Source organism: Myotis myotis, unplaced genomic scaffold (genome assembly GCF_014108235.1).
Source record: "Myotis myotis isolate mMyoMyo1 unplaced genomic scaffold, mMyoMyo1.p scaffold_m19_p_5, whole genome shotgun sequence".
Lineage (NCBI taxonomy): Eukaryota > Metazoa > Chordata > Mammalia > Chiroptera > Vespertilionidae > Myotis > Myotis myotis.
The window spans coordinates 58,042,780-58,069,265 of record NW_023416357.1 but is presented as its reverse complement, the minus strand read 5'-3'; the positions used below and the strand labels follow the sequence as shown (position 1 = coordinate 58,069,265).

The following is a 26,486-nucleotide window of genomic DNA, read 5'->3' as shown; positions in this document are numbered from 1 at the left end:
AATTTGAAGTCTTGGCTTGAAAATTAAAACTAAAGCATTTAGCAACACTAGGCAAGTATTTCCTGTTAATTACTGGGAGCTGAACAGAGGTTGATCCCTTTAGAAGAGGAAATGCATTTTTGCTTTAATCCCCACTTGCACAATATCCACAAATACACTGACATCAGGGGATTTGACCCATTGTGGTATCCAGTGAGCATATAGGTCAAACTAAGTTGGCATTTTGGGTGGCCAAATACCCAATTTACCTCATTGCTAGAGGATTACCTGTAGTTTTGCCTTATGGAACTCTGAAATGGCTGTAAAGTTTGGCCAATAAAATGTAGGTGCAAATGAAATATATCACTTTAGGGCAGAAACTTATGAACTAGCATGCACTTTGACAAGTCTGGACATCCAGCTATGAGGCACTATTCCAGGCAGAGGTTTCTCCATTAGCCGTAGCCCTGGAGAATAGACAGTGAATAGCAAAATCACAGTCCATAGCAAATAAGCAGCCTGAGAAATAAATCTATGTTGTAACCCACTGTGATTTGGGGACCATCTGCTGCTACTACATGTTCTAGCCTATCCTAACTGACACACACATTTAAATCACTTCCCCAGCCACTGTAAGGAACTAAGTTTGTGACCCATGTCTTTGCTGTAAATTCTCCTCTAATTTCTAGAATGTGAAAAACAGAAGCTCAATAAGATTGAATAATTGTTCAGAAATAATGAAGTCACTGTTTGCATCAAGGTCTATCTGACTCCCAAGTCTGTGCACTTGGGCTGGCCAGAGGTCTCCCTTCCTCTCTCCCTTGTGCTCCAGTGACATGAAGAAACTGGGCTGGGGCCTTTTTCTGGAAGAGAGCTGCAGTGGCCAGGGATGGGAGTAATCATGGTGCAGCCATCATGCGACTGTCATGACCCACTGTCTGCATGGAGCTCAGAACGGTTCCTGGATACAGAATGTGCTCAGTAAACACAGGCTTTTATTATTACTCTGTAGGCTGTTGACTTACTCAGGAAAGAGGCATTGATGCCTGTGTGCCCACCATGTGCAGGCAGCCGCCCTCACGGGGCGGAGTCCAGCTGGGGAAGAGCAGACACCGGAGCAGTTGCATTGTCACGGATACGCTGAGAGAATGTCAGGATGGTCTTGCCTGGGCGGGCACTTCTCTGAGGAGGTGGTGTTCATTTTTATTGACTTACTTTTAACTTTAATTCCTTACTCACTATAATGAGACTAAAATGTTTATGCTATTATTTCTATCTCTCTCAATACTATTACTAAAAAAAATGGCTTTGAAATTCAGTGGTTTCTCAAATATCTAATCAAAGTAGATATCTTAATTTAATAAGAAATTTGCTGAAATGTAATAACGCTTTTATGACAATATTTTCTAGAAATCCTATAAAATACACATGTTAATATATAATTCAATAGTCTGGGTTTATTTTGTAAACACATTTTGTCTGTACCACTTAAAAATAATTTTGAATCATATTTATTGTTTTGCATACAATTCAGACATTTATTAATATTTAAAAGACCCAAATGCAAAGTAATAAATTTGGATTCTCTTCCCCATAAAAATGGGAAATATATCTTGATAAAGAACTTTTAAAATTATTATTACACACCAGTTAGTTGTTGGAATTGATAGTTCCAGGAAAAAAATACTTAACCAGCAAAATACAAACAAACAAAAATACACACAAAAACAACAAAAAAAATCTGATTAGTATATAAAACAGTTTACAATAATATTGTAAGCAGGAAACAAAAACTGATCAGAAAACACTCTGCCTTAAATTAATTTTCAAACAGATTCCTATTATATCACAGTTTACTCCAAATAACTCTAAGCCCATTAAGAGTTCTTCTGTACATACAAAAACTTAGCAAAATTATACAGTACTTATTGCAATAACAAATTAAAGGTTGTCATAATACATGTAACTTAAATACCCCCCCATTGATAAAGTGGCTTCTTATTCCTTAAACATAAAAATTCTGCTCTTCATTGTAGAAAGATGAAATCCTCTCATCAAAAGGCACATTCTTATCTGCAAGGGGAAAAAATACTGTAAATGCTCATCCTGGAATATATTTAAACATATTTTAAAATATTCCCAAAGATTTGGAGTGGCAAGAAGATAATAAAAGTATTTAATATTAGGGAATTATAATGAATTGCACTAATAAAACAGATTGTGATTTTGTCTATATTAATTATGTCAGGTGCTATCTTTTACATTATAATTATAACCTTTTCAAAGACATTTTATATGTAACTAGTGTAATTAAAGACTAGTTCATAGTCATACCAAGTTACACCCTCACATAATTGACTTTAATAGAATAACCTTAGTGCTTATTCTGATATGTTATGTTCCATGTTAAAAGTAGTGTTTTAGAAATTAAAACTATTTTCCAATTGGTAACTTTTTCTTTAATATATTTTTTTTTATTGATTTCAGAGAGGAAGGAAGAGGGAGAAAGAGAGAGACAGAAACATCAATGATGAGAGAGAATCACCGATTGGCTGCCTCCTGCACGCCTTACACTGGGGATCGATCCCACAACCTGGTCATGTGCCCTTGACTGGAACCGAACCGTCAGTCCGCGCACCAACGCTATATCCACTGAGCCAAACCAGCTAGGGCCCAATTGACAACTTTAAATAAAATCTTTTTAATGAGGCTTTCTGGATAAACACTTGAATCTGCCTTCTGATTGTGATATGCTGATGTTAAAAAACAGAAAATATTTTGTGGCCAAGTAATACTGCCTATAAATGTTGTGAACACATACAATACAAAATTAAACTTAATGATGCAGAATAGAAGTAGCTAAAAAGAAAATTTAGGAACTTTAAAAATTACAAACTTGGCAAAAATTATTAGAATAGCCTTGAAGTAATAGAATTACTAGCTTTTAGAAGTTGCTAGAATTGTCAAAATTCCCTTTAGTGTAGATTATAAAATAATAATAATTTTGCTGTTTGGTAGGAATCAAACAAAATAGCAAGAAGGTATTGTTCCCACTTGTTGTTTTGTGTTGTAAAGCACTGTTTTAAATTGCATTTTTGATACTGGTTATGAGTATTTGTTCCCAATATTTTTAAATTATGTTAAATATATAAAATATATTGTTTCACTTGAGGAAATGCAAGTAGTTTTTAATCAGAATATGCTCTTAGATTCCTCATCAAAATTTCTAAGAAGGCTGAAGCATTCTACATAATAGTTAAATAATTGTTGTTTGTTTTTTAATTTTATAATTCTTTTGTGTAAAATGTTTCCATAACTAAACAAAAGAAATGACTTTAATATATAAAATTAGAATATCAATTGCAAATTCAAGGGAAGGTAACCAAGCTGCTCAAGTTAATTTTTTCCACATACCTACAAATTTTCCCTATTAGACTGTATTAACCTCAATGCTTAAATTACTATATATCGTGGTAATGGTGGTTAACTCTTTAATATCCAATCAATCCCCAAAGATAATTCTGATCTAATCATGGCACTTTGATTTTCCCCCTTCCCAGGGTTATTTTATTTTATTTTTAATATATTTTTATTGATTTCAGAGAGGAAGGGAGAGAGAGAAAGAGAGAAACATCAATGATGAGAATCAATGATCGGCTATCTCTTGCATGCCCCCTACTGGGGATAGAGCCCACAACCTGGGCATCTGCCCTCGACCAGAATCTAACCCGGGACCCTTCAGTTTACAGATTGACGTTCTATCCACTAAGCCAAACCGGCTAGGACTTCCCAGGCTTAGTTTAGAAATCATTACATGACCAATGATATAAAAAACAAAAACAAATAACAAGCAGCAAGTCACTTCCAGAAAACAATTCTGTTAAGAGTTTCTAGGGAAATTTTTCTCATTTCTAAGAAATAGTTACAAGAGAGCTAGTGCCTAACTTCTAGGGAAAGCTAGCATTCTGAATGTCATTATAGGAACTGCTGGCATCATCTTACTGTCAGCCTAAAAATGAGTAACAATAACAAATTAAAAGTTGGCATAATACATGTAACTTAAATACCATGAAGCCAACACATGAAAATGGGCAGAACCAAGGGGATCATGGAGAAAAGAAGCCAGAGCCCAGAAATACTGTGCCTGGAGTCAGCCCTACCTGTGACATCTTCCATATGAATATATCCTCTTTAGAAAATTTAGACTAAACAATATTTGACAGCTTCAGATTGTTCAATCTAATATCAATAGTGAAAATAATTCCCTCAAGTCCTAACTACCAACTACAATCATTATTAAAATTTTGATATGCTAAAAGCCACATTAAAAAATCATCCCTTTCAGAAAGGGCTAATTCTAAAAGGCTTATTTTATACTGTGGTAAAACTGTAAGCAAGGAAATCCATTTACCTTTCTGGAAATAACTTGTTTCCTGTTATTTTGTGGATAGAATTTGGAAAATGAGGAGGAACTAATTTTAGAAAGCACTTAAACAATGAAGGCAGCAGAGTAAGAGATGAGCCAACAAGAATTACCAGCAGTTATACTGTAGACCAGTGATGGCGAACCTATGACACGCGTGTCAGAGGTGACACACGAACTCATTTTTTTGGTTGATTTTCCTTTGTTAAATGGCATTTAAATATATAAAATAAATATCAAAAATATAAATCTTTGTTTTACTATGGTTGCAAATATCAAAAAATTTCTATATGTGACACGGCACCAAAGTTAAGTTAGGGTTTTTCAAAATGCTGACACGCTGAGCTCAAAGGGTTCGCCATCACTGCCAGTGTAGACTAATATGATTTTGCATTGCAACTGACAAGGTAGGCAAAACCAAATATTTGTATTTCTTATTTTCAGGGTCCTCATTTGAAAATGAGTAATAGCAAGTGCTGGTTTAGATAACAAAACAAACATAATTTATCATTATTCTTTTCATAGGTATAAATCATATAAGTATTTAATAAATGGAGTGAGATTGCAGCAGGAAGAGAAGTCTAAATCATTTAAACTCTCTGAGCCTCAGTTTTCCTATCTTTAAAATGAAAGCCAGAACTACTTTGCAAGAATGTCTTTCTCTCATGTAGTACAGGTAGGGAGGCTAGCACCGTGTCTGGCACATCCTGCTCTAAAGTAGGTATTTATCAACAAGTGACTATTACAATCACCCCTATTGCAGTTCTGTTTTCCCACTCTGTCCAGGCTTCTCCCTGGGCTCAGTAATAGGACCCCTGATCTTATCCCCCTGACATCCCACCACTACCACCCATTTCATGGTTTCTTCATACATGGCTGTCTTGGAAAGCCCTGGTGAAAGTCTTCTTTCAGGGCCCCAAAGACCTTATAATGCAGTCTTCATTTTAGTATTGATTTTTTACCTTTATTGGGAGAAACAAATGTCATTATACTTGATCATCATGTGTTATTAAAGTGAGTCATAATAAGATCTATATGCATCTTTCCTACAGGGTAAGTTTGAAGTGTTAAATAAATAGATGGCATAATGTATGTTTAATTCTAATACCAATATCAGAACATCAGATTCCTGCTCACTGAATCAATGAAGTTTGGACTCCAGTTTTCCTTCATTCCAATAATTCCCCCCTCTATCCAAATGTCCTCTATTGACTAGAATCTTGACGGCCTCTTTTCCTCATTCATTTGCACTGAAAGAAATTCTATATCCATTTAATTTCACTTATCCAAACCTCCTAGGAAAGGTCTTAACACTCCTCAGGGCTGGATCTGAGAAAAGACAAAACTACACTACCAGATCATAGACCATTAGTCCCACAATTTTGCCAAGAAGCACTGTTTACAAACAGAGTAACCCCAATTAACACCAAAATATCTTCAGAATGCAGTAATAAAATCAATTTTACTATCTCCTTCCCCCCACCACAAACACACACACACAGAGTTAATACATATTCCCAGTATGCAGCAATTAACAGGACAAATTTCTGCAAGGAAATCTGCAATAAAGATTTCTTTTGGGGATGGTATTCTATTCTTTATGTTTACTTTAGTAAAACAATGTGCATGTGAGCTATTGGTTGGGTAGCACAAAGAACTTCATTAAACAGAACTAAATAAAATCTGTTAGAATAACATCTATTAAAAGAAACTGTACTTTATTTTTTCAATTTGCTTGTTCAGGACTTGCCTCCTGATTCATGGGATTAAACTGCGGGACACTTACCTTCGAGGATGATTGGCATCAAACAACGTGTTGTCATCATCCTCATCATCCTGTTCTAAAGGTGTCAGTTCCATGTTTTCTATATTAGTGTCCAAAACTCCGTATCTCCTAGTCTTTCGGTTTCTTCTTCTCATCCTATCAAATAGAATGTATTCATAAGTATTACTTAAGTAGGGTACAGATGATCCTTATTTTGTATTTATTTGTAAATTAAAAATAAAGTATCCCTTCTGTTTCTGACACAGGAGATTCTCAATATCAGAATGATTCCATTTCAGAAATGTAGCCTAGGATTTTTTATGAACCATGTTTGTGTGCCATCACCATTTCTTCTGACATACCCCCTTCTCTCTCTGTCAAGTTATGGCGTTGGTAGATACTCCTTTAAGCCTTAGTTCAGGTGCCATATTTTATTGTAGCCTTCTAGTCCAACCTTTTCCCCACATTTTCCATGCATTCTTACCACTGTACAGGATTATATACTTTCAGCCTCACTGAGAAATGGTATATCTATACATATTCAAACACTAGACTGGGTATGAGTATGAGTGATATCATGTTTGTCTGTATGTGTGATTATATTCAATCTCTATCACATATTCATCTTATTTACTTTGTTTTGATTTTTAATAATCTTTTATAAATGTGAAACATTCTATTTCATAGGCCTTAAAAAAAAAAAAAAAGAAAGAAAGCACACTGGATTTGTCATATGGGTCATAGTTTGCCAATCTCTGATTTAGATTTATAAAGGTAATTCACAGAAAAACTGAGAACAGGAATGATAAAAATGCTGACTCTGGAAATAGAAACATAAAAGGTACAGGGTGTTATAGTTCACTATTGATCCTTTTGAACTACATGATTTAACAACATTTGCATGTATTCCTTTGATTTGAAAAAGTGAAGGGAGACACCTGGCAGCAAAAGTTAAGGCTATTCAGTTATAATTTCTCCTCTTCCCATTTGCCAGTATTTTGCTCAATTTCTAAATATTCATCTTTCTAAACATTCATCTTCAGTCAACAAAGAATTAATGTCATGGGAAATTATTTTTAGAAATAAACCAGATTCTTCCAGGTTATATATTATATATCAAATAGTCAATATGTTAATAGCTTGGTCATTGCTGGTCACAGGATACCTTGGAAACTCTTGAAAAAGGAAATAATATGATCACAGAGCTTAAGGACTTGTGAAATTTAATCTCACCTGTCACTCTTCTCCACTCTCACGGTCTTCATCATACCTTGAATGAATTCCCGATCTTTCAATGTGTGGCTAAACAAATATGCCTACTAACACTATTTTTTCTATCTGTGTTCAGTGTAAATAATTCACTAGACTTTGTGAGTCTTTATTATTTATGCTAGTTTGTACTGTCCTTTAATCATGTATATAACTATCTTCCAAACATAAATTCAAGCTCTTGAAAAACAAATTACTATATAGTGAATGCATTGTTATGCACCAAATAAACAGGGGAATGCAGATAAATTTAAATTAATTTAGTATTTTAGTAAACGCTACTTGTTTATATAAGAATAAGTAAAAAAAACCCTGTATAGTGTTAAATATAATTTACTATTTCCCATTTTAGAGTCATTTTTCTATTTCAGTTATAGTTGACAGACATTATTATACTAGTTTCAGGTGTACACTTCAGTGTTAGACATTGCATAACTTAATGTCAATATGTGATCATCCCAATAAATATCACACCCATCTAACACTATACATAGTTATCAGAATATTATTAACTATATCCCCTGTGCTGTACTTTTCATTCCCATAGAATTTATACTTGAAATGAACTTCCCTAAAAGTGCCCTTCCTAGATTCAAACATATAGGCAGTGATGGTTACCTGGTTGTGACAGCTACATTGTCATGGGAACATCTATAATAATAATTTTGTGCATCGGGCCTCTAGTCAAATATGAGAAAACATGTATGTACCCATACACATTGGTTTTTCTCAGAGAAGGTAAAAAACAGCTGTAAAACTTTAAAATAGGTTGATTCAATGAACCATTTACTTAAAATACTAACAAACATTATGTGTAAATTATAATATGCATAAAAATATACTAAAATTTTTAGTAAAAAGGCTACTTTTACCTTTGTAGTGTACATTATTTCTAAATAAGTCTATTTTTGTTTTTAAATGAATATTCAGAAAGTTGTACTTTTACTGCCCTTTTTATACCAACTGAAAAAAAAAATAGGAGCACCAAAATTTTATGGAGAGGTAGAAATCTTAGACTTTTGCCCTAAATTTTCCTTTAAATTTTTCAATTACAGTTGTCATTAAATATTATTTTTATACTAGAGGCCCGACGCACGAAATTCGTGCAAGGGGCTCGGCCCCCCACCGCCGCGACACTATCCGGAAAATTGTCCAGAAGGACATCTGGTCTAATTAGCATATTACGCTTTTATTATTATAGATTAGTTTCCATTGTACAGCATAATGGTCAGATAATTACATAATTTATGAAATGATCTCCCAATAATTCTAATATCAACTTGGTGCCATACATAGTTATTACTTTTAAAAATATATATATTTTTATTGATTTCAGAGAGGAAGGGAGAGAGAGAGAGATTAAAACATCAATGATGAGAATCATTGATCCACCTCCTCCTGCACGCCCCACACTGGGGATTGAGCCTGCAACTAGGGCATAGGCCCTAACCAGGACCTCCTTGTTTATAGGTTGATGCTCAACCACTGAGCCATGCTGGCTGGGCTATTAGAATATTATTGACTATATTTCCTATTCTGTACTTTACATTCCCGTGACTATTTTGTAACTACCGATTTGTACTTCTTAATCCCTTCACTTTGTCACCCAGCTCCCCAAACTCCCTCCCATCTGGCAACCTTCACTTTGTTCTCTGTATCTCTGAGTCTGTTTGATTATTTTTTCATTATTTTTAATCACAAGAGTAAAGGAGGCTTTAAACTTAGGTAATTTTAATAGCTACGGTTCTTTTCCTACAAATGAATGCTTCCATTGAGCTCATGATACCCAAACTTGTCTATTTGTGTTGATAATTACATATGTATAATTTATAGGCATGCACACTTTTCTACTAAACATAGTAAATGAATATTGCAATCTGAAAACAAAATTTGTTGGCTCTTGGTTTACAAAAAAATAGGAACTTTATTTATAAATGCATAGAGATGGAAATATGGAGGCCTAAAAGGGCAAAAGAAAATAGCTACATGTTTTATTATATTGAATTATATTCATTCACCACATGGCATGCCCAGGTTAATGATTGTGATCAGATCCCTTCTAGGTATTCAAGTGATTATTCAAACAGTTATCCTACATAGATGCAGATTCCATTACACTCAGGTTGGTAAGAATTATTTCAGCTTAAATAACCTGTAAAAGCTACAGTAGAAAAGCAAAACTAAACTACTAAAGTAAGCTTGATAAAATTTTATGTAAAAATGTATGATGCAACATAAAATAAACACCACAGAATAAAACTCCATTTCATTTTACTACTCTGTGAAAGTAAGAAAACCGACCAAGGTAAATTGCTGTAGCCATCTGACTTTATTCTTTTATTTTACCTTTTAACTGAATACCTGCAGGGTATTATTGACTATGGAATAATATAAATAATATTATTCCTTAATTTCTTCTATAGCACATTCAAAACAAGACTGAGGAATATTTTACTGTATATTTTATGCACAAATACCCCCCTATGTAATTAGACATAATGATAAAGCAGAGTATATCTTAATAAAGGTACAACTACTGACATGCAGTATTTTTCTTGACTATTTTTTGCAAAGCAGTGAATTAGCAACTAAGAATGATTTATTTATTTTGACTTTACATAAATTTTAATACTTAAATCCAAATAAATTACTTGAAGGAAAGGTACACTTCATTATATTATGGTGAAAACAAGTTGTTATACACATTCATTTGGACTAATTAGACGCCCCCCCTTTTTTATTGAATTTATAGGAGTGACCTCAGTTCACAAAACCATGCAGTTTTCAAGTGTACAATTCAACAAAACATCATCTGAACACTGCACTGTGTGCCCATCACACCAAGCAAAGTCTCTTTCCATCCCTACTTTAGCCCCCTTTGCTCACCTCCAACTACCCCCAAACCCCTTTCCCTCTGGCTAACACCACACTGTTGTCTGTGTCTATGTGTTATATGTATGTGTTTTGCTAATCCCTTCACCTTCTTTTCATACAGCCCCCACACCCCACTCTGAGAGCTGTCAGTCTGTTCCATGCATGTATCCATGCCTCTGCTTCTATTGTTCAACAGTTTACTTTGTCCATTAAAAAAAAATATTTTAAACTAATTTTTTTGCCATTGTGACATAAGGAAATAAAAATTAGTGAGCCATAATTTTAGTCTATGACTTTCATCAAGAAATCCAACACAATTGGATATATGACATATAGTAAAAATTATTTACTTCCTCTTCATCTCATTGCCCAAACCCAGTCCATCAGTTGTCATTTCAAGTTTTTCAATAAGTAGACACTAATATAAGAGTATGTCATGGGTTGAATCGTGTCCCCCAAAATTCACATGTTGAAATCCTAACATTATATTATTGTATTACATTCACTCATCACATGGCATGCACAGATAATGATCTTGATCAGATTTCTTCTAGGTATTCAAGTTATTATTCAAATAGCTATCCTATATAGAGAAGCAAATTCCTCAATGTTCCATTACACACAGGTTGGTAAGAATTATTTCTGATAAAATAATATGTAAAAGTTACAGTAGAAAAATTAAACTACTAAAGTAAGCTTCATAAATTTTACCATGTGACTTTACTTGAAGATAGGGTGTTCACAAAGTCAATCAAGTTAAAATGAAGCTGCAAACACAAAGTTCTATTGATTGTTCTTCCTGAGATTCACTGAAGTTCACTTAACAGTGCTCACCACTGCTATCAATTTCCTTGACTATTAAAATAGCTTCCTACCTGTCTTTTCCTGTCTACTCTGGTCACCCACTAACCTCCCCTCCATCCTCTAAAACCTCCAATAGTTTCCTACTGGTCAGCATTAAGTAATAATTGTGTAATAAAGCCTACAGAGTTCAACACTGGAAGGCTCATAGTCACCTCTCTAGCCTCAACTAGCTCTTCACTCTACATTCTACTTCACTTTCATAACTCCAGCCACAACCCCTTCTCTCAGTCCCTTGGAATGGCCATGCTTCCTGTCACTGTCCTCACACTCTTCCCCACCAACTACAATATGTTAATAACTATTCATCTTTCAGCTCCAGCTCAAGTATCACTTCTTTAGGGAAACCTTCTTTCCAGGTTAATCTAGCTCAGTCACAGGTACCTATTATTGGCTTCCATAGCACCCATGCACATCTCCTTTAAAGTACTTGCTCAATATGTTTTGTGTACTTATTTGTGTAACTATCTCTCTTCCCTACTAGACCATCATTTTATGGAAGCAGAAAACAGGTCTGTTCTTGCTCACTACCAAACCCACAAAACACAGGCATTGGCATAAAGCAGATGCCTAATAAATATGTTAAACAAATTATTTAACTGAAATATATGGATTCACAATATACCTTGCATTTTCTCTGTATAACAAAGATAGCTATAATTTTGTATGCAAATCACCACTTTTGGAATAAGAAAAGCCTAAATGGCATTATCTTCAGAAATATACCACAGCAAAATTCAGGGGAGCTAGCCATTTTTTAAATCATAATATGAATAGTAGCTTCTGACTCAGGACACACAAAAAAGTACTAGAATGATTGAACATTAAATATGCACTCACTCCAGGTGTGGTGTTTTAGGTAGAGCCCAGGTGATTCTCATACACTACACAAATTAGATCCACCAATATGCTGTGCTGTGGGGTTTCATTTTTTCTTTTGGGTATGAACATGTGCCATATTATAACATGTAGTTATCTTTCATTTACTCACTAAAGTTTATCTTTTCAAAACCTAGACTGAATTGTTGCTTTTCTCTTTAAAATTATCAGCATTCTACATGGAAGCCATATCTGACACCAGCGATACTGTACAGGATAATATGAGTTACTTTGACTGATCTCTCAATGTAATTATGATTATTCCACCACTTTGATGTAAAGCAATGGTGCTCTCAGGAGCTATTGATTCCAAAATAAAGTTTTCAAACTACTGTGTTTTTTAATTCCTTTGCTTTCTTTTCATAATTATTATTGGATCCTCTCTGGTTGCTTCTCAGATACCAAACTCTGAAACTGTAACAACCTTGGCCAAGTGCAGCATTAAATAGAAGATTCCCCCCAAAAAGCACCTGCAACTGGTCATCTACAGTAAAACATTCACTGCTAACACCCAAAAGTTAAAATAAAAAAAACTGAATGCATGTTCATCTATGTTTAGGATATTGCAACCTTGCTTTCTCTGATAGCCTTTTCTCACCAAGCTCCTTGTAATTCAGCACATCCTATCAGTTCTTAAGCTTATATGTGTCTCCCATTTGATGGTATTCTGGTGGATACCCCAAATGAAGTCACTCCTAAGTAAATGTCACAGAGCTTAGCTATGACGTATCCTATATGAAAATACATTCATAGCACATAGCTCCCTTGCTATCTCTCTTTGTCTGCTCATGGATTTCCCAGTGTTCTTTTAGGCCCTGAACCATGGGATGTGATTCTTGATAATTATTCTTACCTCCATTTTTAAGAGTTCAGCATGGGTTTACTTCCCAAACAACTTTAAAGTCCTATTTACAATCTAGCACCCCCAAGATGCATCACAGCGGGCCATTGACTGACTCTGTGACCAACTCCTCCAGCCAATTTCTCTTATAATCTCCTTTTATTCCTCCCAACCTTGTTAGACCTAACCTCTTTTACTGATTATACTTTCAGAGGTCAGATACATATAGAGTATGGTATGGGGAGGTAGTAGATAAGATAGTAACCGCCCCCCCCCCCCCCAATGTATTACAATTACAATTCTAGATACAAAAAAAATCACTTAAAAAAACTTACTGAGTTTGCACATATGTCAAACATTGAGCTAAAGAGCTTATAAACATTACCTGATGTAATCTGCATAACAATTACATAAGTACCCTCATTTTATACATATAAAGGCAGAGTTTGGAAAAAATAAAATATTGCAGAGCTTGGAAAAAATACTCAAATGCAAGCAATTTGACTCCTAAGCCTGGGTTCTTAAACATTAAGCCATATTGTATTCCTAGTGAATTAAAGTAATATTAACCACAGTGATAAAAGTCACTACCAGTCTTCTGATCCCTAATACAATGATTTTATATCAGACTGGATATATTGTCCTGGTGAACTATATTTTTTGGTTAATCTTTTGGTGGTATAGAGTAATAGCTTGGTAGCTACTTGCATTTAATAAGTACATTTATGTTCTTCTGGTTAAACCATCTCTTAGTTTTTATCACTGTAACAGAATCTGCTTTTCCCTTAACAGAACCATGATTTTGTTTAGACAGCAATTGAGCCCAGACCTAAGAGATACACAATGATCATAATTATTGGTATAAACCAATCATGAAAATGTAGCAGTCCTTTTGTCAGTCATTGTCTAGGGTTGAGTGGATGAAGCAGTTCAGACACATGGAGTAATAGGGTTTCTGGAAGAAGATTTTTCTCCCTTATTAAAAAAAAGAATATAGAAAAAGATGTTGCATTCAGGATCCCTTTCTTCTTTCCTGGTTGAGACACTAATTGTGTGAGAACATAATGATAAAAACTGAAATAGCCATCCTAGAGAGACAAGGATGGAAAAAGCCAGAAATAACTGCTTATTATTTTCAGTATCAATAGAATTTGTTTTACTATTCTGTACAGCGCAAATTCATCCCAATGAAAGAGTAAAAATATAATCAGTTAGTTCTGGAACTCAGCAATACAGAAGGAATGCCAAAAGTAGAATTCAAACTCTGGGTTCTGGAAGAGCTTGGACACTTTCCAGCTCTATGAACTTTAGTATTCTCACTTCATATGGAGACATTACTAATGTTCCCCAAATCTGGAAAGCACACACACACACACACACACACACACACACACACACACACACACACACTTTCCAGTTCTTTATACAATTAGACTCATTTGTAGGCTGAAGCAGTCAAAAACCCGTGTATTCCTTAGTCTCTCTTGCCAAGCTCTGACAACTGTGAAGGGCTTATGTTGAAATGGCAAGACCTCTGAGGTAAACAGATCATTTTAAAGATATTGGAAATGATGAGAGGCTAAGTCTTTTAATCAAGGTAACACAGGTTATGATGAGGTAACAATCTCAATCTCAATGGCTTAATGCAATCAGTTTATTTCTCCATTATGAAAATTGAGCTACAGGCTTGGACTGTCCTCCAGGACAGCTGTCCTCCATGTGGTATCTCAGACTTTGACTGGCCTGAAGCCTATCGATTTTTGTTTATTTGTTTTTTAATATATTTTTATTGATTTCAGAGAGGAAGGGAGAGAGAGCGAGAGAGATAAACATCAAAGCTGAGAGAGAATCATTGATCGGCTGCCGCCTGCACACCCCACAATAAGGATCAAGCCTGCAACCCCTGCATGTGCACTGACTGGAATTAAATGTAACTTCTGGCTCATAGGTTGATGCTCAACCACTGAGCCACCCCGGCTGGGCTTAACCCTATGGTTTTGCTTAAAAAATAATAATGACCATCTAAGGGTAATCTTTTCTTTTTTTTAGATTTTACTGTGAGAAAAAATGCCCTACACAGAGAAAGAAACTCTAATTGGTATTAAGTAAGATCTTCATACTTCTTTGTTCTATCAATAAGAAGAAAGCTTGACTGATGCTAACAATGTCTGGACAATGTTCAGAACTCATATACTTTTTGCTTCCAGAATACAGGATGAGAACTACTCATTTCGGTGAATGCCCATTTTGGACTCCCATAAATTTCCAAATCTTCACCACCTACCTATATAGCAAAATACAGAATTCACTAAGAACACTCACTCATTAGGCAACTACTTATGCAGAGCCTACATAACGTTGCACATAATGTTCAGGACTGGGTATTTAGCAGGGAATAAGACAGACAATGAGCGTCTTCTCATAGAGATTATATATTCATTTTAGGCAGCCTACTAGGGTTCCTACTCCCTTGCATATATATTTTTCAATTTCTACAGAGAGAATCAAATTGTTGTTTGGAATACTTCCAGACTCAAAGTGGAAGTTATTTCTAGTCACATATTCAATATAACTTAATTAGATGAAAACAAAACAATTTGGAAGTTTAATGGGATTTAAGTATTTTACAAGTAAAATATTTTCAATGTTACCTCCTATCAGTTAAAGAAATTATGATTTATCCTCCCCTCCTTGGCAAAACCAACTAATGCTGGTGTGCTGTCGGACATACTGTGGAAGTGGAGGTCCACATGGGAATTCACCGAAATGAGTAGTTTCCATCCTGTAATCTGCAAACAGTATATGAGTGCTGAACATTGTCCAGTCATTGTTAGCATCAGTCAAGCTTTGGACATCATGCAGACAACTAAATTTAGGATTTAGACGGAATGAATGCAATAGATACTGGTTAAAGAGTTCAGTTTTTCTTAGGTATAGTTCAGAATTGGGCGGTTAACACGTGTGAGTTATCTAATAGAATCGGTCTGAAAAGACTGTACCCTTCCAAGGTTTACAGAAATAAAAATAGAAAAATCAATGGCACTAAACATTTATATGTAAGAGGTGGTCAAAATTAGGTTTACAGTTGTGAATACGCGAAACGATACAAAAACTGTAAACCTACTTTTTGCCAACATATATATATATAATTTATAAATAAGGTAGAAGCAAAATGAAAAGGGTGACCCCCCAAAAGTTATCATCCAGCCCATAATTTATAAGAAACATAATACACAGGGTACTCTGTATCTACTCATATAAACACTGATGATTATTCCTATTAAGTGGCAAGATTGTACAAATACAAAAGCTACTAAATAGGAATCCCGCCCTTAAGTAGTTTACGTTCTAATAGGCAAAAGGACAAAGTAAACAGAATATAGAGTAGAAAGACAGAAGTATTAAAATATATTGGGGTTGAGTACAAGATTACTCCTTCTTCAGGGAAAGTTTGCCCTTTGGGGCAAGGTAAAGCGCTTTGGAGGTGGGGTGCTAACTTATAAATAAAAGGGAGCAACTACTTGGTGGTTTAGATCCTCCCAAAGGCACCAGAAGCTTTTAAGACCGTCATCTTCACATCTCTCTCTTTTAGGCAGGCCCCCCTGAGAGTGGGCCACGCCAGGCCACTGAAAGCTGCATCGCTGGAAGGTCACCAGGCAGCTCATCAAGGCTGCGCCTCACCTGACAGTCCTGACGACGAAGTACACCAGCACCGCGCCGCTCACCACCATCAGTACGGTCAGGGCCCGCTGGGTCATGGGCTTTTCGCCTGGGTTGGGGCTCACAGCGAGGACGCCACCCACTGAGCCTTGTTCCCCCGCCTTCCCCGCTGGGTCATCCGCTGCAAGCGCCGCCCCGGGGCTGCTGCCATTGCCGCCCTCTGCACCCCGCGGCCTCGCGGCTTCAGCCGGAGCGCGGCCCGGGGCCTGGGCGGCGGTGGGCCCGGGCGGCAGGGGGGACAGCGTCCGCGGCCCGTGATCGGGAGGTCCTGAGTCCGGAGCGGCCTCGGCCGCCTGCAGCAGCACCGCCAGGGGCCCCCTTAACCCTGGCAGGAGCAGCAACAGCAGGAGGGCGGAAGCCAGGAGGCGGCCGAGGCAGCAGCTGCGGTGCAGGGCCCTCATAGTCCCCGACCAGCCTCTCACCACGCCGGAGCCGCCGGGACCGCCGCCCTGGCTCCCGGAGGGACCATGGGCGCAACGGAGATCGGGGCGGCAGTGACCAAATCCCGGGGAGAGGCGCGGCCGCGGCAGGTGGCACCGGCGACAGCAGTTGCAGGGGCGGCGGAGGCCGGGAAACCGGAAGTTCGCACATCTCAGCAGCCACTGCTACTAAGGACGCGCTCGGTTGCTAACACGTCCGGGCCGGCGCGTCCAGTGACGTCAGGGGCGCGGTGCCTCCGCGCACGTGTCCTGCCTGTGGGCGAGGTGTCTGGCCCTATGCTTAGGTCCTACGTAAAAAAGTCAACAAAAGAAAAGTGTTGAGCGATTCTTTGCATAAGGAGAGCATGGGAGATTGCGAGCTCATAGTTTGAGTTCGTTGGTGCGGAGCTGCAGGTGCACAGCCAACCAATGATTAAGGCCTTGAGGTTCCTCTCCGCTCAGGTACAACTTTCAGACGTCTCTTCCCGTCTCTAGGTCCTGACCTTCCTTTCCTCAGAGCATTTACTTTAGAAAACTTGTAATTGCAAATTCATTCTCTGCCCTTCTCAGATACACATCTTTTTAAAAGCTTTTGGCTTGTGTCAGTTGTGCAACCCAGGATTGTCTTAAGGACCCGGGAGCCATCTTTTGAAATGTAATCAACGAAGAAGATAACACCCCTCTCTTCCAGTCTCTGGAAAGGCAGGAGCCTAACCTAGGCAGGCGCCTTGTTTCAAGTTGTAGAACTACCTCCTGTCATGAAGCTAAGAGAAAGAGTTAACTTTCCCTTTGAATAAGGCCAATTTGTAAACATGAGGGGGCCTATGATGCCCATTTCTTCAACTTTTAAAATCTCTTCAGCTCTTTGTTTCTTTCTGGGTAGTGAGCTCAGAGGTTGGAGAGGATACACCAGTATTGAGACCTCAAACTGAAAACAGACAATGGAGGTGGAAGGCCCCTATGTGAAGAGGAAAGATTCTGAGCCCCTCCAGGATGTGGCCTAACTGGGGACATGACAACTGGGTGAAGGAGCCCTATGACTTAAAGATACATTTTTCTGAGACATAAGGGAAGGGGTGACTTGCTCCTTGCCTAGGGACATACCCGCTTAGTGGTATAAATCCTCTAAACTCCCAAATATCAGGGCACTTGGTTTGGTTTTGCCCGGCTAAGTTGTCCACTCAGGTCCTGAGTGTATTTATTTCCTAGTAAAAAATCCTCACCTGCTTTTGCTGCCATTTGTTTGAATTCATTCCTACCAGCAAGACAAGAACTGGGGGTACAGAGTACTGTCTCTGGCCAGGGGCTACTTCTGACCAGACACCACCCCAACCACCACTGACATTACAATAATCTTGAATAATGTCTTCCTTGCCTGTTTAAGTTTGACATCACTAACATGAAACTTTGGCTTGAGCAGATACTAACAAACAACAACAACAAACCTGGCCAGAAGCCAAAGTTAATATTTGCTCTTTTCTTAAAAAACTTATACTCAAATTGTTTAGAATTTCTGCTTGCATAGCACTGTGCTATATTATGAGTGTAGAGAATAGACAAATATGACCCTTGCTCTCATAGCACTTAGGTTCAAATGGAAGTAACAAAATGAACAATTGGACTTGTTCTGAATGCTGAAATATGTGCTATAAATGACAAGTGCAGATCTAGAGTAAACAATTTTATAAAGGACTATTGGAGGTGGTGTGGACAGGATAGTGTCTTTAGCTGCTTGGGGATAGCAGATTAATGTAATTACTTCTGGCTGGTGGAATTGAAGGTACTATGCATCTTAATGCTGGGTTTCTGTGTGATCAAGACCATTATGACACACCCTAATTTTAGCTAACAGCCTGGCATTTATCAATAATAACGTAGCTCTTTGGATTTCTTACCTCCCTTATTCACAGGCTTATTCAGAGCCATATATAAAAAAAAGTCCAATATTCAACACATAAAAAAAAAAAGTGCATCATCTTTTATTCCTTACAATATCACACTTTACTATTGTGTTCCTTTCCCTGATTATCCTTCTCAGGTGCTCAGGCATAAAATCTTGACCTCATTCTTTCCCTATGGCTTCCCATCTGCAGCAATCCTTGCCAGTAACTGGAACATGCAATGTGCCAAGTAATTCTGAAATAGCAGAGTCAAACGAATGGTGCCAAATGACTAGAGCATACGATGTTCTCAGTTTCTCCAAATGTGACTCTCAGCCACCTGAATCAGAATCAGAAATGAGATTTGTTAAAAATGCAGGTTTTAGGTCATTATTCCAGAAAATCTGAGCCAGAATTTTTTGGAATGGGAACATGGACTAGATTTGCATTTTTCTTAAGCTCTCAGGGTCATTTTCATTGACACTTAAGATTAAGACTCCTTTCATTTCCCTCACCAACTGCATCTAGATCAGTGGTTCTCAACCTTCTGGCCCTTTAAATACAGTTCCTCATGTTGTGACCCAACCATAAAATTATTTTCGTTGCTACTTCATAACTGTAATGTTGCTACTGTTATGAATTGTAATGTAAATATCTGATATGCAGGATGGTCTTAGGCGACCCCTGTGAAAGGGTCGTTTGACTGCCAAAGGGGTTGCGACCCACAGGTTGAGCACCGCTGATCTAGATGTGTTACCTTTTTCACTCCCTAACATCTTTTTTATTAATCAACTCTTTATTCCCTGCTTCTGACAAGGAATCATTTTTGTATCACTAAATACACTGGCTTGCTTGTCTCCTGGCCCTATATACCTTCAGTTAAACTCTATACATTACAGCCAGGGTAAAATTTCAAACTTAGATCTCTCTTAATATAACAAGCAAATCTATTTTCCCCACAAAGATTCTCAGTCCTCAACAACAGGCAGTGTGACTGCAAATTATTGTTTTGTGTGTGTTGTTTTAGCAGAATACTATGTTATTTATAAAGCATCATGAAACAATATTTTCAGTTGCATCACAGGAACTGGGAGCAAGTTTCCTGGGAGAAAATCTTATATTTTGCTTGTGTAATATACTATTACAATTTTTGGTACATATGTCTATTTAAAAGATAAATTGTCAAACTAAATATAATTGGTGTTTCTGATTTTTTTCAATTAATAATGATAATACTTGCGCATTTACTTCTTTTCAATTGGCTTGCACAAACATTGTACCAAGCACTCAAAATTTAAAACATGTAGGGAGAAAAATTATTAGAACTTGAAATATAGATCAATTTACTTAAATTAATTTGCATACTGGAAAAAGACCAACGTTATTCTAATTTATCAGGGAACTCTGATAGCTGTCAGATACGAGTCTTTCATGGAAATATAATTAAAAACCATTGGCCTGCTGAGTAAAATCTAAATCTCACAGTGGTGCTGAATGATAATTTTGTATATTAAGCATTGTGTACCAAGTATAGTGTTATCAACTGTTAAACAATTATCTTTGTTTTATCCTTACACACACACACAAAAATCCTTTGTTATTATTCCTACTAGAGGTCCGGTGCATGAAATTCTTGCACAGGTAGGGTCCCTAGGCCTGGCCGGCAATCAGGGCCAATCGGGGCCTTCCAGCTGCCGGCCTGGGCCTTATTTCATTCCATGCCGCCCCCTGGTGGTCAGCGCACGTCATAGCAAGTTATCAAGCTCCCAGTCTCCTGGTAGAACTCCTGAGGGGACACTTTGCATATTAGACTTTTATATATAGACTAGAAGCCTGGTGCATGAAATTCATGTATGGGGGGGGGGGGTCCCCTCAGCCCAGCCTGCACCCTTTCCAATCCACCCTTGGGGGATCAGGCCTAAACTAGTAGTCAGACAGTCAGACATCCCTCTCACAACCCTGGACCACTGGCTCTTAATTGTTCACCTGCCTGCCTGCCTGGTTGCCCCTAACTGCCTCCCCCCGCCCCCCACCAGCCTGATCGCCCCTCACCACCTCTGTGTGCTGGTCTGATTGCTCGTAACTTCCCCACCTGCTGGCCTGGTTGCCCCTAACTGCCCCCGCTGCTGGCCAGGTTGCCCCCAACTGCCCCCCTCTGCTGGCCTGGTCACCTCTAACTGCACCCCCTGCTGGCCTGGTCGCCCCATGCAGCCTGCTTGTTTAGTTGTTTGATCGTCCCTCACTAACCCCCCTGCTGGCCTGGTCTTAGGCAGCCATCTTGTGAGGGTGTGAGGATCAATTTGCATATTACCTCTTTATTATATAGGATTCCAGTTTTACAGTTAAGGAAACTGAGACACAGAGTAATTAATTTGGTGGAAACACACATGGGTAATAACAATAGAGCTGGGCAGTGAATCCAGACAGTTTAGCAGCAGAGGTGAGATATACCCTGCTACATTTTATCTTCTCCTAATAAGGGTTTTCATGATTTGAGTCTAGCTTATTTTCAATCAAATAGTGCTAGAATAATGTTGCATAAATAATAATCTATAAGATTCCAGTGTCATATAGCAAATAAGCATTTATTTCTCATACATCTTTAGTCAAACTGGGATTGACTGATTTAAGCTGAACCCTGTATAGGCTTGATTCCAGACCACAGGTTTAGTTCAGTCTTACACCAGGCACCTCTCATTTTTCTGGGATCGGAAAACTATTGGTCATGTACATCTCAAGTCTAAGATCAGAACTTCTGGGGCAGAGTGGATGAGGGGAAGGGGAAGAAGGCTATGCATAAAAAGAAATGAGGAGCCATGTGTGTTGCTTTTTAAAACAAAAACAAAAAAACAACAACAAAAGAAATAGCCTTAGCCGGTTTGGCTCATTGGGTAGAGAGTCAGCCTGTGAACTGAAGGGTCCTGGGTTTGATTCCAGTCAAGGGCACATGCCTGGGTTGCGGGCACATCCCCAGTAGGGGTCATGTAGGAGGCAGCCAATCAATGATTCTCATCATTGATGTTTCTATCTCTCTTTCCCTCTCCCTCTCTGGAAATTAATAAAGATATATTAAAAAATAAAAATAAATAAAAAACAAACAACAATGAAAATAATTGGTTACCCCAAAACCACATTTATCTCCTCTATGCCCTCTTCCACACACTCCGCTACCACCTCATGCCTATGACATGAATCTAATTGGAGACAGGTTTGACACATGGCCACTTTTAGCTTAGGAACCAGGGAATTTTAATATTTAGATGGCTATAAACCAAATTGTGTTTATGTTAGTCAGGAAAAATAAGAACATTTACATTGATAGGCATTTCATTTTCATTTCATTCTAATAACGAACAAGGTTAAATATTCTCTGGTGTCAAAATTCCCTTTCTTGTCCAAGGTAAGAGGTTGGATCAACTATAATGGTCACATTTGACAAAAGGAATCTCTTATACTTTTAAAGTGACAGAAAACTTCCACATCAGAGGACTGTTTGTCCAAAATGAAATTGAGTTAAATCCAGGAGAAATAATGTGAATCAATCACAAACCTGGAGGTCAAGAGAATGCATACTGAAAGCTAGAATGTGAAGACATAATTGGAATGTCAAAGAGACAACTAAAGAGTCAGAATAGCCCTAGACAGTTTGGCTCAGTGGAAGGAGCGTCAGCCTGCATACTGAAGGGTCATGGGTTTGATTCTGGTCAAGGGCATGCACCTGGGTTGCAGGCTTGATTCCCCAGCCCTGGTTGGGTGTGTGCAAAGGCAACCAATTGATGTGTCTCTCTCACTTCAATGTTTCTCCTTCTGTCTCTCTCTCCCACTCTCCAAAAATCAGTGGAAAAATACCCTCAGGTGAGGATTAAGAGAGAAAGAGAGAGGGAGAGAGAGGGAGAGAGAGAGAGGGAGAAAGAGAGAGAGAGAGAGAGAGAGAGAGAGAGAGAGAGAGAGAGAGAGAGAGAATAAGAAAGGAACAGTGCTGTTGGGATGGGTGCTGCATAATCAAGTAGGAACATGAATAAATGTTAGGATTAAATATCTAAAAGAAAATAACCTTACAAATGGGCTATGGCTCCTGTTAGGAAAGAAACAAGGTGTGTTCCAGTTTTTCTGGATTTCTGCTTCTGGAAAATTTCCAGCTGCAGTGCAGTGACCTGGAATTCAATCAGAATATGGAAGCCTCTCTTACCTAACTAGGTGGAGATCAGAGCCCTGGGCTTTTGAAGTGGTTGGAACCTGTGTGACAGGGTATTAAAAGGAGTGTGTGTAAGTCATAACGTTTACGTGGGGGGTTACCACAATTCCTTGCCTGAGAGTGGGACAGTAAAACCACAGGCATGGCCACTCAAGGCTTAGTGGCTCTCAGAGGTGAGAGCAGAATAGAGGTATTAAATGTTAAGCAGAGCTGGGGACTTTAGAATTATGGCCCAGACATATTGGATATACGTCCTTAACACCTCTTAACATGGGAATTAAGCTGAATCACTGCTTTACGATAAAGGCCATACCCAGAGAAACACGGTGTGTCACACTTTAACAAAGCTTAAAATCAAGTTCTAACAAGATTTTAGAAGAGACAGAGTTAGGAGATTGAATCTTCCCAATTTTTAAACATTTAATTTAATATTTTTTCATCACCATTTATCTCCTCTATGCCCACTTCCATCCCTGCCCCCCCATAATTACCACACTATTATGCATGTCCATGAGTTCCATCTCTCTCTTTTTTGCTCAATCCTTCCAGTCCCCCAACACCCACGTCCACCAGAGCTGTCTACCTATTCTCTATGAGTCTATCTCTATTTTGATTGCAAATTTAGAGGAGCATAGAAAAAATAAATTTTGCAGTCTCAAGAACAAATATAAAAATATTCAAGAAAAATGAACAGAACCACTATGAACTTATAAGAAAATGTTACACAATTTAACATATATATGGATTTGAATCCCAAAGAAAAATTAGACTATAACGTGACAATGAAATGTTTTTGAAAAATTATAGCTGAAAAACTTTAACTTACAGTTCCTAAGAAGATCAGAGAGCAGTAAGCAAAATAAATACAAGGAAAAACCGTATCAGACATATCGGAGTTATGCAAGAGTCACAAATATTAGAGTCCAAAATAGAAAATCTTGAAAGGAACCATGGGGAAAAAATGCATTACCTAAAGAAGAACAATGATATAAATGAGGGCATACTTGTCATCAGAAACAATGGAGTCCAGAAGACAGTGTAGTACCATTTTAAATGGGCTAAAAGAAATAAAAAAGCTATCAATCTTGAATTCTATATCCAGTACAATTATCTTTTATAAATGGGGCAAAATAAATATATTTTCAGGCAAATGAAAGCTGAGGGAACTTATTCAAATAAACTGCACTACAAGAAATACAAAATATTGTTTTTTAGACTGATTGGAAGTGATGCAAGATAGAAATTTTCATTTACAGCAAGGAGAAACTAGGAAGCATAAATGGCAAATCAGTGTGTAGATACAAAAAGCAATTTTTATCTACTAATTTTCTTAAAAGGAACTTAATGCCTTGCAAAATAAAAGGGACGCACTTATGATGTGTGTGCACATAAAACTATGGATTTTATTGGAGATACTATACTTGTGTTGTAATTCTAAAAAGAACATATGATATCTGGATAGTAACCATTATATTTTAAACTAGAGGCCTGGTGCACAAAACTCATGCACAGGTAGGGTCCCTCGGCCTGGCCAGTGATCAGGGCTGATCAGGTTCCCTGCCTCCCTGCTTCCCTACCTCCTCCTTCCCTCACTACCTGCGTGCCACCACCACATGGTTCCCCGCCTGCTGGCCTCCCCACCTCCTCCTTCCCTTGCTCCCTCAGTGCCCTGTCGCCACCACTGGTTGCCAACCATGTTCCAGGTTGCCCCATGGTGGTCAGTGTATGTCATAGCGAGCAATCGAACTCCTGGTTGAACTCCTGAGGGGACAATTTGCATATTAGCCTTTTATTATATAGGATGGCTCATTAATTTGGAAGGTATACTTGATGCCATACAAGGGAGAGAAATGCTTCCTAATGATAAATTACCTCTGTATTATGAAAACCAATCTTATTTTTAAAATAGGTATTAAATTCACATGGTTCAAAATTAAACATACACAAAAGGATATTTACGAAAAAACTCTCTTCTCTCCCTATTTGACAATATACAGTTTCTCTCTCAAAACCTAATAATGTTCTCAGTTTGTTGTGCATCTTCCAGAGATATTCATATACAATATACAAGTTATTTAAAAATTTTCTTTATATGGACAGTGTGGTACTTTGCTTTTTTGTTGTTATTTTTAAAAACACCCTAGATATCATTTCATTATATTTTATGACTATGTTGGTATAAAATGAATATAATCCGGGCTGGATTCATTATTATTTATTATTATGTTTCTTCTAATTTTAAAAGAAATTAACACATTTTCATGGGTCCCTAAAAATATTGTGGGACGTAGACACTATATTTATTTTGACTAATTGAAAGAGAATTCAGCTCTAGTTTTATTACTACAAAGTTTTCCATAATAAGGACATTAGTTTATTATAATTAACTCCCTTTTGATGGAGTTAACTCCCTGTAGATGGATGCTAAGGCTGTTTGCAAACTTCTTGATTTTTTTTTTATGGTAAATGGAGTTTACAAATCATAAATTGAACAAAAAGATGCAACCAAATAATATTTACATACTCATTTAGTATTGTACTACCTTCTAAACTAAAATTCTTCTCTTTTTTTTTTTTGCATTTTTTTAAGCTGGTAGTAAACCAAATAGCCATCTTGCAATATCTGAGCATGTAAAGTAGCACTTACTATCTCTCTGTCATGATTTTTCTTTTCTTTCTCTTTCTACATACACCATTCTCTGCATATAGAACTATTAATGAATTTTAGTATATCTTATTGAGTCTCAGTGAGAAAAGAGCACTAAGTTAGGTAAAGGGAGTTAACGGAAGTACTAACTTGGAATTCCAGTATTCATTACCTACACTGTTCCTATGTTTTATGAACAAACATCAGTGTTCAACATTAATCACTGGAGGATACTAATAAATAAAACAGTTCTAAAAACATACACTGATTTTCCCAACACCATTTATTGGAGAGATTGTCTTGACTCCATTGTATGTTCATGCCTTCTTTGTCAAATATTAATTGATCATAGTGGTTTCGGTTGATCTCTGGGTTCGGTTGATCTCTGGGTTCTCTATTCTATTCCATTAATCTGTATGTCTGTTCTTGTGCCAGTACCAGGCTGTTTTGAGATCAGTGGCTTTGTAATACAGCTTGATATCTGGTATTGAGATCCCACCTACTTTGTTCTTCTTTCTCAGGATTGCTGCAGCTATTCGGGGTCTTTTTTTATTCCAGATGAATTTTTGGAAAGTTCGTCCTAGGTCTGTGAAATATGCCGTTGGTATTTTAATGGCGAGTGCATTGAATCTATAGATTGCTTTGGGTAGTATGGACATTTTAATGATGTTGATTCTACCAATCCATGAACACGGTATGTTCTTCCATCTGTTTATGTCTTCCTCTATCTCTCT

At 37.5% G+C, this 26,486-nt stretch overlaps 1 protein-coding gene across 2 annotated transcripts; it reads right to left on the bottom strand.

The window, feature by feature from the left end:
- Positions 1-1,416: 1,416 nt before the first annotated feature.
- FAM174A (family with sequence similarity 174 member A) lies at positions 1,417-17,200 on the bottom strand. 2 transcript variants are annotated; one of them, XM_036309980.1, is made up of 3 exons: positions 16,573-17,198; positions 6,189-6,323; positions 1,417-2,052 (listed from the first exon to the last, which is right to left on the bottom strand). In XM_036309980.1, the coding sequence occupies exons 1-3, from the start codon at positions 17,010-17,012 to the stop codon at positions 2,049-2,051; spliced, it is 579 nt and encodes a 192-aa protein (XP_036165873.1). In that variant the 5' UTR covers positions 17,013-17,198; the 3' UTR covers positions 1,417-2,048. The 2 variants fall into 2 exon arrangements, with proteins under 2 accessions (XP_036165873.1, XP_036165874.1); XM_036309981.1 differs by lacking the exon at positions 1,417-2,052 and having other exon boundaries at positions 6,185-6,323; positions 16,573-17,200.
- Positions 17,201-26,486: the final 9,286 nt, after the last annotated feature.

Bases quoted from the DNA above. Each gene is read 5' to 3' on its own strand.
- FAM174A (XM_036309981.1), bottom strand. From the start codon at position 17,012: ATGAGGGCCCTGCACCGCAGCTGCTGCCTCGGCCGCCTCCTGGCTTCC. The intron at 6,324-16,572 runs GTGAGGCGCAGC...TCTATTTGATAG, and splicing joins TTCGTCGTCAGGACTGTCAG to GATGAGAAGAAGAAACCGAA.